The 14,204-nt window shown below is 36.0% G+C and overlaps 1 protein-coding gene across 1 annotated transcript in view; it reads right to left on the bottom strand.

The window, feature by feature from the left end:
* Window positions 1-13,555, bottom strand: part of ahnak (AHNAK nucleoprotein) — a 33,267-nt gene extending 19,712 nt beyond the window's left edge. The window contains 4 exon segments of the mRNA XM_048177035.1: window positions 123-328; window positions 554-710; window positions 983-1,044; window positions 13,262-13,555. Coding sequence (XP_048032992.1) covers window positions 123-328; window positions 554-710 — 363 coding nt within the window. The 5' untranslated portion in view covers window positions 983-1,044; window positions 13,262-13,555.
* Between the last annotated feature and the right edge of the window lie 649 nt (window positions 13,556-14,204).

The following is a 14,204-nucleotide window of genomic DNA, read 5'->3' as shown; positions in this document are numbered from 1 at the left end:
TGTTCTAATAAAATGTGTACCAAGGCTGAATCACAACATTTGAAATTAATAAAATCTATGGTTTAGATAGTCATGGTGCTGGTCCCATATAACACATGGACCAACAACTGAGGTCACCTTACCAGGAGAATGTCTGAACTAGAGCCTCCTAACCCTCCACGTCCTTCCCAGGACAATGTCCCCATTGGAGAGCGGCAAGGTGACTTGTCTCCAGTCTTGTTTTGCAATTTTAGTCCAACCTTATGTCGGTTTAGAGTCTTCAGAAGCTCAGCTGTTTCTTCTGAGCTCATGTTGTCAAAGTAAATGGTGGCCCCAACAATTTGGTCACCTGTAACAAAGGGCAGTACATGGAAAGTTCAAACTAAACAATATGTAAATTATATTTTGAAGAACTACAAGAGCATTCACTCATAGATAATAGCCAAACACCAAAAAAGGAAATGCTGCTCAAATGTTGCTCTAAGAATCAAACATTCTAGAAATATTAGAAAACAATGTTTTTTAAATGTTTGCACATTACATCAGAAAATGCAGGTTTATTTTAACTACATACCTTCATGTACTTTCCCAGTATGAGCAGCAGGGGACTCTTCTTTCACCTCTTTGACAAAAATCTCTCCTTGACCTTTTTGTTCTATGGTGAGCCCATGCTTATCAGCGCCCATCCACTGTGGGAAAAGCACTTCCCTTGTGTCCTGCTCGTCAGCCATCTTTAAAAAAAATTTAATAAATAAAATGAGAAAACATTACAATGAAACAGAGAAGAGCTGTTATAATACAATTCCAAATATACTAGGTCTGTGTTGCCTAATGTGAAGGTTTGATTGAGTTACAAGTGAGCAAAAGCAATTATCTTAAAAATGTCATATAAAATTTACAAAAGGATTTTCAGTAATTGACAATGTTTGCAATGTTATGCTGTAAATTACATGTAGCTATTAACATCACATAGCTATAACACGTATCCGTTTATTCAGCATACCTTTAAATGTGTTGCTTCTTCACCTGTCCCCTAGTGTGGACCGTGTCAGCACTTATTCTTTCCTTAATACAAAAAAAAAAAAAAAAAAAAAAAAAGTTAGTGTCATGAATTTAAGTTTTTACAGATAGGTTTATGAGATTATGTTCATATATTTTAATCTTATTGAACAACTGTAAATGAGGATCAAGCTGTGACCACTAGATGGCAATACAATCTCCAACAAAAAATTTAAGTAAACAAGCATGATTTCTCTTTGGGAACTCAGCACATCCTTCTAGTTTGAACAGTCTCCCATGTCTTTCTTCAGCATCGATACAAAGTGCTAAACTGCATAGAAAACACTTTACAACAAGAGCAATAACTTCTTACGTATTCCAAATTATCCAAAAGCTACAGTCACTAAGGCCCGGTTTCACAGACAGGGCTTAAACTTAGGCCTTAGTTTAATTAGGGTATTTAAGTAGCTTTTATAGATGTACTCTAGAAAAAAAAAAAAAAAAAACACATTACTGGTGTGCATCTTGAGACAAAACCATGGCTCTGACATATTTTAAGATATGTCAGTGCAAGTTACTTTCAGTTAAAACAGCTCAAACATGCATTTTAGTCTAGGACTTGCTTAAGCCTTGTCTGTGAAACCAATAAATGTATTAAGCTCAGTTTAGTATACCAGCTTAAACATATACAAAAACCATCTGATATCCTTAAAATGAATATCAAACAGTAGCTTGCAGAGCTGGGAGGTTTTTACTTGATAATCATTGCTTAATATGGAGTTATTTAGCTGACATGTGGGCCTGCCATTCCAGCTTTCAAAACAAATAGTTCTTTGTTTCAGAGATATCACCCCCTCACAATCATCCACCCTACAATTACACAGGACCTCTTGGATATGAAAACACCTACATGCATATTTCACTAAACATTTGCAAATGAAGTTCTAGTTTATTTTAATTATAAAAAACACTTGCCAGTGACAAAGAAAAAACAAAAATAAACATCAAAATTTTTAGACCTTAATACCGTGGCACTGAATTTATTTTCTTGTATGATCTCAGGATAACTGTGTGTAATAGCAGTGACATAATATAAACATAAAAAAAAAAAAAACATAACATACAGTAGTGTGAACTAGGATGTGAGGAAATAATGAGAAACTGGGTGCATGCTAAAAAAATAAAAAATAAAAGTATATTTGAAAAAAAAAAAAAAAAAACTAATTGTTGTACCAAAACATAATCACAACCAAAGTCAATCTGTAGACTGAAATGGAAAGACCTTTTGTCTCATGTGATCAAGAATTTGGTGGGATCTATGAGAGTTATTAAAGTAATCTGAATGCTTCCTTGAAAATAGTAAGTATACCCACTTCTGAAAAAAGCCTGACCCTGACCTTAGTGGATTACCAAAGGAATGTACACACTCAAAATAAAATATGTGAATACAGTGCTGAGAAGTATTGAAGGCTAGTGTGCAAATCTCAACTATTCGTGAAACTAAGCAATGATAGATACATTGAAATCTTCTATTAACTGTTTCAACAACGGTCGAGTAACTGCAAAAGTTTATGGTTATTCAAGAATTAAAAGAAAAAATAAAATCTGTTTAAATTGTTGCTTTTAGTCTGTGTCTGTATTAGTTTTAAGTTCACCTATATACAAGTAATTCTAAATGCTGACAATACACCTTCAGAAGATATACGTTTTTACATTTTACAGTCTCTCTTCTGGGAATAGGCACTAAGAAAAAAGATTCATCATAATGGACCAGAGAAATTCTGTTTACTTTCTATGATGAGAACATTCCCTTCCCTCTAAATTATAAATAACATTTGCCCTCTCACTAAATATGATTTCTACTGGGGAGAAAGAGGCCTGGTTTCAAGTCCATGTTGACCATTGTTCTCCAGACAGGACAAGACGGAGCAGAACATTTGAGAGAGTAAATCAGGCTTCTCTTTTTGATGGCCGATTTCAAAACACTGCTTCAGGAAGCATTGGAGCATAAATGAATCAGTGTATCGAATCTGCTGTTTGGAGCGCCAAAGTCACGTGATTTCAGCAGTTTGGCAGTTTGACACACGATCTGAATCATGATTCGATACACTGACTCATAACGCTCCGAAGCTTCCTGAAGCAGTGTTTTGAAATCGGCCATCACTATATAAGTCGTTATTTTGTTTTTTTTGGCGCACCAAAAATATTCTCGTCACTTTATAATATTAATATTGAACCACTGTACTCACATGAACCAATTTAAATATGTTTTTAGTACCTTTATGGATCTTGAGAGAGGAAATGTCATTGCTCCCTATGAAAGCCTCACGGAGCCATCGGATTTCAACAAAAATATCTTAATTTGTGTTCCGAAGATTAACGAAGGCCTTACGGGTGTGAAACGGCGTGAGGGTGAGTAATTAATGAAAGAATTTTCATTTTTGGGTGAACTAACCCTTTAAGGGGATAGACAGTGTCAATATTATAAACAGCACTGAAGAGAAAAGACAACACTGTGCCATGCAATGAAAAATTAGGCTTTTCACATTAGATTTGTTTATGTGACTGTCACAGGCTGTTCTAAATGCTTTATTAAAACGGATTTGTCATCACACATGCGACACAATATTTTGCATTTTATAGATATCAAAACTGCATGCAATTGCATGCAATTTCAGTAAAACAAAGTCCACAGTTGGTGAAATGCAAAACATGAGACATGGAAGCCATAAAAAAAAAAAAAAAATCCTTATTATTGTTGGCTAGAGCCAGTATTTATAAAAGGAGAAGGGGAAAACCTACAGTGCTGTGTACTCAAGAACTCCCTAGCAAGCGCTGCAAAAGCTTATTATTTCACTCCCAGCCTGTTAGATGTTCTGCCTCTTAACATGATGCCACACCCTGCACGCTCTATCAACAATCTTGTACCACCAATGCATACATGTTCCACTTCCTTTACTCTTTTTTTTTTTTTTTTAAACTATATGATCTACAGTGCTATTTGCACAGCAATTTTTCTCACAGCTCTGACAGATTTCTCGTAATGCATCTCCAGAGGAGCAAACTCTGTGAGTGGGGAAAAAAGGCACATCATGACTGAAATATGGAACAATTAAAGGCAACAGCGGCACACAACGTGCACTAAACCAGTGTGAGATGAGAGACATCCTTTGGCTTTCACAAGAGTATAAACCATGACACTACCAGAGCATTATTTGGAGTGTATCCATTTGGAGCTTACCCAAAATCAAATGACCTGCTATGATCCATGTAAGCAGATACTTCATAATACCTCAAGTGTTTGTGCAATCATAAGACCTCAGCAATGAAACAGAACACATCTTTGTGAAGTGCTGAGTTGTAATGAGGACCTTTTAAGCAGACCAAACTTTGAGCAAGAGCAACAAAGAGCGACTTACTAGACATTAAAACAAAACAAACGAAAAGGAAACCATTCGATTTTACTGTTTTAAACATGTACTAAGATCTGAAAAGAAATAACCTGGCTCATGAATATGAATAAAGGCACAAAAAAAAGGCGTTACAGCTTATGTTTTCATTCAGAAGCTTATGGTTGGTCTTATAGCTGATGTTTTATACACATATAAGCTACCACACTTTAAACTCAGAGTACCTCCTGAGAAGATCTGACTTCACTAGGAACATTCACAATAAAGACACCTGAACAAATGAACATGGATATTCACAGTTGATATTTTTTTTTTCTTCCATTCATTAAGATATAATCAAATATGTTGTTTCAAGCAAGCATCTTTGCAGCATTGAGAAAAAACAGTGTCTTGACAAGCTAGACTGTGGCAAAGGGAAATGGCTGGTCTGACTACAGTACTTTGAGAGAATTATACATGAGGAGTGTCATACTTCTCAATGTTGACTTGCCACAGTAGGTAAGCTTGTGCAACCCTTAAGGTGGAATTTATAATTTACATTAAAACGAGTGCAAGGTCTAAAAGTTGCGTTGCTTTAGTTATTAACAACTAACGTGCCTACAATGAGTTCACGTAAATCATGTTAGAAAGGTTTAACAGGTTTGAATGCACTGCAATAAGTCAATGTAACATTAACATTCCACACAAATTGATAAAATAAAAACTTGAAAAATGTCTCTCTCGTCTTCCTTTATATTCTGAAAGAAAGCAGTGGGAAATCAGATGTAATATTTCCAAGCCAATATTTCCATGCATCACACAGTCAGATGACAAAACGGTCAATTACAAAATGTACATTCAGTGGAAAAAGGAATCAAACTCAAGCACCACTCTGTTATCTTTTAAAGTGAACAGCTCTTAATATAAACAGTTTTGTTTGCATGGTTTGAGACCTTGAGTTAGTGAATCAGGCAGATTTTATTTCCCTTTTCCTTCAAAAATGCAGCCCCACCCTAGTTGGTTTTATACTTTGGTTTGCCCTAAGAGGGCGACAGTGACTGAAACAGTTACAATATGAGCACACAACACAGGGTGTTCTCCTTCGCAAGTACCAAAGACAGGAGCTTACACGTGTATGCGCAAGCTTAAACTTTTTCTCTGTTAAATAATTGTCTGACTAGTTTTTGTCTACTGTGCTGAAACACACAATTAGTTTTGTGTTTAAATATCAAGATTGATAAGTAGCTATTGTTAAATAAAATTACCAACATCACTCCCTCAAAATAAACTCATCCTCACATGACTGTATATCCACCCTGTGCTCTGAACACTGGGAATCTGTTTGAGCAGCAACAGAAAAAACAAAATTGCATTTCGTTCTCAGATTTTACTGTTTAATTAATTAAATGACCATTTCGGTTGTCTAAAATTAAAAACATATATGAGCGAGTTAAATTCTCATACTGTCACCTAGGCCTTTGTTTGCAACGTCTGATGTCAGGAAGTAATTCTAGATGACTGTTAACGTGAGATGCAGCAAGCCATTCATAGTAACCATGCCAATGCCATGAAACTGTCACTTGCCACAAGCAAAATAAAGTTCATGTAAGTTTCTCACAGGAAAGCAAACATCATGTGCAAATCCCCATTTGATCGCCTAGTCACATGGTATGGCCGAAGACACTGGAGACTTAACTACGCAGTCATTTCACTCATTTAATTTCACAGAAACCAAATTATCAAACGTTATTATCCACTCTTATCATACACATGTAAAAGGGGGGAGGGGGGGATCAGTCCTTTTTCATTTCATTTAATAAAAAGGTTTAGATGGCCAATTCATGTGGGAAACAACTCCTCTGTCAAGTAGTTCAATATTTGCTCCACTTAGTATTTGTTTAAATAATTTAACTCTCTAATTAACCAAAACTGTGAAGTGTCAATTGTTTAAATGTCATGCAAGGCTTTCATCAAGGCTAAGTCAAATGTCTTGCTCCCACAACTCAGAGAGGCATTATCAAGGACAGAAACTACTGACTTTGTGTATGCAAGTGCCGTCGGCTCTTATATACAATATTTAAATCTTTAAAGTGTTAAATTGTCCTTCATGCTTCATGGCCTTTGAAGCTGTCCCGTGGCTTCCAGTCCAATTTAGCGTTCCCTTTTGATAATTTCTGCATGCAGGAGGCTGAGGACAAAGAGATATCTGTTTTAAGCCTTTCGGTCTAGGCTAGAGAAATGTTGGGAATTTGTTTCATTACATAAACGCGTCTTTCAGGCCTTTAAACCAATGATGCATGACAAGACAAGATGCATGGGCGTTTCTGTGAACACTATGACAGAGATCAATTAAATGTGGTTTCAGTGGTAATAATATCTTCTTTCTTTTTTTTTTTTTTTTTTTAGCCTTATTAAGACTGAAGTCGGATCACAGATGTGGTTACTTGAAAAGGTTTTCCCGACAGCAGAAAAGCAAGAAAAGACTTCATGTAGCACTAGCACTGCAAACAAATGCTGGAATCAGCACAGACAGGTACACGCTTGCGGGGACCTGCCCTGATATCAATTCTCCGCAGTACTATTCCAATGTTATTGACTCTGCTAGAAAACAACTGTTTAACAGCAAAAGTGTTCATTTAAAGCTGCCCTAAGAAAATAGTATATTTACCCTAACTTATAATCAAAGTACCTCTCTGTCCCGTTCAAAAAAGAATGGACAAATGTTGCTCTAAACATTTACAAAAGCAGTCACTTGATGAGGAGTTAGCACAATACATCTTGAAAATGAGGGGTCGAATCAGTAGGAACGAAAATACGTGACTTTCTCTTTGCCAGCTCCAACTTCTTGGTCTATTATTTGGAAACCATTGCTAGAACCTATCACTACCCTGTCGTTTCATTAACGGATGGTTATTTCTGAGCTGTGACTGAAATAGTCATAGGCTCGCTGTGATAAAGGCCAGTCTGGACAGGGCTGTCACACTGTTTGCAAAGAACAACATTTGGCAGAGCAGCTGTGTACACTCAAACGGGTGACATCTACGAGCCCTGTACTTAGTTGTATCAAGTTTGCTGTCACCTCGCTAAAGGTGGAGCTAGCCGAACAAAACTGCAGGTTACAAAAATAATTATTTTTACTAACAAAGTTTTGCACGTACTGAATTTACAAAAGAGTTACAGAATGCCACTTAGCTTTGCAAGCACTCAATTGCACAGAATAAATATCCTTACATATAGTTTGTATTGTCGTGCATGAGAAAGACTGGTACTAGTACAAAACGCGACCATAATCACAGGTCTAAGATGTGTTAGTCGACACCGCAATGCTTCCATCTGGCAGAGGTCGTTTGGCAACAACTGTGCAAATCTAAAAAGAGCAGACTTTATGGCCCAACACAGGCGGCAAACGTAGCAAATCCAAGGCTGGGGACACGCCCTTCGCACAATAAGAGAGAAACTACACGCACACCATCTCTCAGCCCGCACATAGCGCACAGAGAGCTGCGAGCCCCACCCAGGCCTCCAGTCACACGCATTCCTTGATAGAGCCGTCAGGCCAACTGGAAGAGAGCCCAGCCTCTCCTGCAGTGACTAACTCCAAAGCAATGTCCTACTCTCTACCCAACCACTCAATTCACCCAGTGGGCCTGAGCTGGGTACAAAAACAGGGTACTCTTTCAAAGTTTCCACTTACTAACACCCGATGATGCAAGGAAACTTGATCCTTTTCTTATTTCATTAAAAGGAAGGAAGCCAGCAGATTTCCAAATTTAAAAAGACTAGCAGAAGCCCCTCATGATACTATGGAAGATTTTTTTTATATTATTATTTCATGGTGGAAACAGTCAGACAGACTTTATAACTCGTGTATATATATATATAGATCAGAATTGTGAGATATAAACTTGCAATTGCATTTGTAATTATAATGTGCAATTGTGAGGGGGGGAATTGCATTACAAAGTCAGAATTGTGAGATATAATCAATTCAGAGAAAAAAATTGTGAGTTTATTAAATTCAGAAATAAATTAAGAATTGCATGATAAAAACTCGCAATTGCGAGAAAAATATCACAATTGCGACCATATCTTGCAATTCTGACATTATAGCACGCAATTCTGACTTTATATCACGCAATTGCGAGTTTAATTGCGGATTGTGAAATGCAAACTTGCAATTGTGAGATAAAAAGGTCGCAATTACAAGCGAAAACAAGTTTCCATATGACACTGATTAATGTACAGCAAAAGAAGTCATAAAAATTATTGTTTGCATGGTTTAAAATGTCTTAGTGCTCTAATGTAAATGTAGATTTAAAGTTGTGCAATGGCTCACATTTGTAAAGGTTCAGCAATGCTGAGGGTTAGATAAGTGATAGAATTGTTGGGCAAACAACCAGACCACTAATTATAGAAAAGCCACTGCAAGCGTTTAATGCCACACTTTTTCCATTAAAGTGTTGTAATGTTTAATAAGAGACACACACACATACAGTCAGCCATTACACAATGCAAACATAAATTATGGTCTTTGGCTTTGCTTACAGGGGATGCTTGGTTACTCGCCCTTTAGCAGACATGTTTTTCCAAAGCAAATTACAGGTTACTTTTTAATGTCACTAGTGTAAGTCATATTTCTCTATTAAATGCTCATCATTTTCTTTTTCTTTTTTTTTTTTTTGCAAGAGGCAGACAATTCTGACATAAAGCAAGAGCTCATACATAAATAGGGATAACTACGATTTGGTTAAAACTTCCACTTTTACTTCCACATGGACTCGATTCAAAACCACAAAGTGGCCAAACTCTCGTGCAAAGACGTACGCTTTCAATCTTATTGTGAAAATATCAGCTATTTAGAGGAACGAATAGAAGACAAAAAGATAAAGCCGTAAAAAAATTTTTTTTTAAAAAGTGTTGTAGAGAATTACACTAAATATATGTTGATTGCTGAAACGTTAGAGAAACATTAACAATTCAGATACATGTATATTAGCTAAAGGCTGTCAATACTTACATTGAGTCATGTTTTTTTGTCTATACCTGACTTGTTTGTTTATCCTGTTAACAAGGCTTTTCAAACTGAGTCAAAGGATATGAGTCAGCAATCAAATACATGGTGATGACTGATGGGATGGTGGTTCTCTTACCAGCTCAGGGTGCATTATATTTCAATCACCATCAGATGGCTTAATAGTTAGGTCTGAAACAGCAATGGCCAAGCATTTTGTAGAAGTGAAAAGGCATGTGGTTTGAAGCATCCAAATAAAAAAAACCTTTGCTTATCTACAATTCATCTGGAAACAACCTCATGTAAACTGTACCTAGTATGATCTAACCTCTGCAGCCTGTCTCCTTGTGCTGTTGTAAACAAGTAGATGTGCATAGCTACATTACTGAAATAGTGTGATGTAGTTCGAGCTGCAGTCAAACGTTTGAGTCTACGTCAATAAATGCAGATCACTGAATCACCTTAAGAATACATTCGAATGTAGTAGAACTATTAAAATATGGCATCAGTGTGTAATTTGTCATATAAATTACTTTTTCCAAATAAGCACGCAACTTTGAAACAAGGTAAGTATCGTCACAAGCAGCTCTTACGTCAGTCACTGGGAGCCAAGAAAATATATGTAGTGTTATATCTTTGCTGTCATTCATTGATATGGAATATTATTTGGTCATTTACTTGAAACATACTTGAAGCATATTGTAATTAAATTCTGAAAGAATATCACCTGAACAAAATAAACAGTGCCCTTCAACTATAGGTACTAGTTAGCAGTAAACACACTTGCAATAATTTGTACTTGTTCAATTAAAACGCACAAACCAAAATCCACATTTAATCCATTATGTCATACAGCATTGACCGGTGTGGCTACCAGGAAATAATTGCTACATGTCATGCAAGTTAATGCATGCATTGCATGCATTTCACCTTGGATACAATATAACCCATTTACTTGTTGCCCCAGTAAATTACGGTTTGTGCGTATGAAGCACACCATTTCTAAAAGTATCTGTTTCTGAAAAGAAGAGGACTCACACATAATTGAAGCATTAATGTCAGACCAAAATGAACAGCCTTGGAAATTGAAGCTTATAAACTATAAACAAACCATCTTACTGTCATGCGATCCTAAACCTTAATCAAATGCAGTCCGTATCTTCTATTTCAAGCACAACAGCAAATGTAATCTAGCAATCCAACGGCATTGCAGAAGTACAATGGAAGTCAAGTCTATCATGTGTCGCAGTTACACATACAAAAAGAATGATGTCCGAAATGACAATTATAAAATTAATTATAATATAATATTAATTTTAACATTGTGTTAAGCAATTCAGAGACTACAATAATAAGTATTTAAAAAAAATATTAAGGCAGTAAATGGGATCAATTGGAAACACCAAATGTTACATTAATAATAATAAAACTGTACTGTGTGTGTATATATATATATATATATATATATATATATATATATATATATATATATATATATATATATATATATATATATATATATATATATATATATATATATATATATATATATATATATATATATATACAAAGATGAACCTTTTAACACTAAAAAAAACTACATACCGGCTAAACAACTTCATGTAAAACTTGCAAATCTGCCTTTGATTAAGGTATATGTTGCTCAAGACTATGTGTTACTCAGTCAATATGAAAAATGATGAAATATGAATGCCTGACTCTGACTCACATCCATATTGGCAAAGCCATAATGTATTGTCCAACTTTGTTTTAGCTTCAAGCCAGTATTTCTCAACCATGGAATGATGATAATTCCAGGGTCTGTCTGAACAGGAAGACGTGTACCAAGATAATGCAACAGCTCAGACTTCATACTTCAAAACTCTTCAAATGATCCCTGCATCCTGTAAGGTATTATCTACGAAAGCAACAACATATCTGTGACGGACAATCAACAAATTCACGGAGAGTTGACTTCTTTACCCTTTTGAAAAAGAAAAATAATAAATGAAGATTCAAGATGTGAGAAAACAAACAAACAGAGAATGAAACGCTCAGTTACGAAGCCTGCCACTCCTCCCTTGGCGTTTCCATAGCAAGTCCTCGACAAGCCTTTAAGGAAACGACAAAGGAAGTGTGCACAAGTCCAGACTCTTTCCGTTTTCACACTGGAATAGAAGGTCCTGTGAAGCACACCCTAATCTGACCTATCAACACAGAGGAGGAGAAAGTTGTGCCTCCATTGTAAACCTCGAGGACAATCACGCATCAGATAAAGACACACAGACCCCAAACATTGTTTCTATTCAACATTTAAATCCAATATCATTCAAGATAAGCAAGAAGCTCCATGTTCTGTTTTAAACTAAACACTTTGCAACCTTCAAATACAACCAAGGTTGAAATAGATTGAAGCAACCACAACACCGGACTCCAAAAACATACCATTGCACAGCCAAATTTTTCTAGTTTATAAAAAAAAAAAAAAAAAAGGACTAAAATGATCATTTCAATTAAGTTACTTTAGTACAGCTTTATTATTGTACAGTATTACTGTTTGACTGCTTTAGTCTGCTATGGAGTCATCTGTTCTGACAAAACAGAAGAAAGCTTTGGGTGTGGCAGAGAAGGGGGATGGGCTCCAAATGTTCCAAACGTGAAAAATCTGCTTGTGAACATTTTTAAAAGATATCTTAAATCAGATAAAGTGCAAGATAACTTTTTTGGATGTCATCACTTCATATCTCGAAATTCTCAGCACTTATCCGCAACACTGTCTATCTCACTCACTTTTATCTATTCCCTTTATTCTCTTATTTTGTTCTAAATACAAACCTTCAGTGATCCTACTGCAAAACAGCTCCATAACTAAACTCATGCCACAGTCAGGCATGAATAAAACACCTTATTCTTTCTTCTCCATAGCAAGCCTTACTTTCCCCCTCTGTGCTTCAAACCTGGTTTCAATTAGTAAGTCTTTCCAAACCACTACATTCCATTACCCCCTCCTCCCTTCACCCCTCTTACTCACTACCCACACCCTGGACAGGGCTCCAGGTTAAGAAAATCAAGGCAAAATAGGACACAATTCCCAAACTAAATTTATTTAAGGATATTAAGAATGTTTCAAAATTAAAACTCTGCATCAAAAAAATAAATAAAATAAAAATGAGCAGAAAAATAAGAGAAAACACATCACCCACAGTGCAGAATATGTGCTGACGTTGACCAAAAATCTTGAGCTATGACCAGATTTGGTATGGCAGGATAACCATTTCAAGAGAAAAGATAAAAATCTATGGAAGTGTGTATATAAGACTTTATATCACTGTATACACATACACACAAAATAACAAGCTAATAATAATAATAATAGAGTAAATAGCTTTCTTTTAAACTAAATGTATTTCTTTATTTTACAGCGTGGGCAAAGTCATGCAACCAAAGTCAGTCAGACACAACCTTCGTATCCACGTTGCACTCTTTTAACTTGGGTGTATCTTTTGCATGACATGCAAAAACCCACAAAATTTGCCTTAATTATTAATCCCTTTTCTTTTGAGTGATTTAGAAGGTCTAGTTTAACAAACTAAACGCTGAATTCTGAACAATAGCAAACTTTAGTATTGTTGGGGAAAAACGTGCGCAACAGATGACAATTGAGCAGATACACACCCACCCTCTTCATGTTCAACAATACAGATGATAAGTTTAAGATTTTTTGACATGTAATAGACCTTCTTAGAACTAAATAAGCAAATATAAAGCGTTATTAGACATTGTTATGAATATAATATAAGTTCCGAGACAGTCTATGGAAAACAACGTGAGCGTCGCACACCAGACCTGCATAACTCATTAACCTCAGGAGACACAAACTTACCTGGTGCTTTCAACACATTTGCTCTGGCATCCTCCGCGGTCCACAACTTTCTGCCACAGCCCAGAAAAGTTTTCCACCAGCTTTTTTCAAACTAAACTTTGACGTATTCGTGTACTCTCACTCTTTCTCGAGGCTTGAAAACTCGCTTTATAATTTTCTTGTTTTGTCAGTTGCTTGTCTCTTTCTCTCTCTCTCTCTCTTCCTCTCACTTTCGTGCTATTTTCTTTCCTCAGTGTGCTTGTAACTCCGGGCTATGGAGAATGGCAGAGTTTGGGCTAGGGCTGTGGAGTTCTTCACTGGAGAAGAGGGCGGGTGTAACGGTGTAGTAGGGAGTGGACCCTTATGATTTTAGTCCAGCCCACCTACTGTTTGAGTGACACACAGGTTTAACCCAGCGATAAAGCACGTGAATGTGGATTGAAAACAAATTTAAACTAAAAGGTTGAACTGTATTCTTAGGACAAGTATAATTTTAATTATCAGGTTGGTGCAAGTTGGTACATATATTGAGGCAAAGTGTTTTAAAAGTTGTAATTAACACATAAAAGATGTTCAGTATCAAAAATCCTGGACAATAACAGTGGAAATTGCTTTTTTAGTCTATACTACAGAAATTTACTTTCAAAAATTAGCTTGGAGTAAACCTTGGAGCTTGGAGTAGCTAAAAACTATCTTGGAGTAAAAACTGTGACAACTAGCCCCGGTGCCCTACAAATTATTGTGTAATATAAAGTGTCACATGGGGTGTTGGCACATGATCGCAATCTCTTAGGACGGTCACAAACTAAGCAAAGACTAGTTTCCATTTGTTAAATGATTTTTGTGCATGTCTCTTCCTCAAATTACAAATATAGATGTTAATTTAGTATTTTATTAGGCCTAGTTTTCATTGTATCCTCCTGAGACCCAGGGGGAAAAAAGTTTTGTGAATTTTGTTTTTTTA

Source organism: Megalobrama amblycephala, linkage group LG23 (assembly GCF_018812025.1).
Source record: "Megalobrama amblycephala isolate DHTTF-2021 linkage group LG23, ASM1881202v1, whole genome shotgun sequence".
Taxonomy (NCBI): Eukaryota; Metazoa; Chordata; class Actinopteri; order Cypriniformes; family Xenocyprididae; genus Megalobrama; species Megalobrama amblycephala.
The sequence above is the reverse complement of the archived record's forward strand: the minus strand, read 5'-3'. Positions and strand labels throughout refer to the sequence as shown.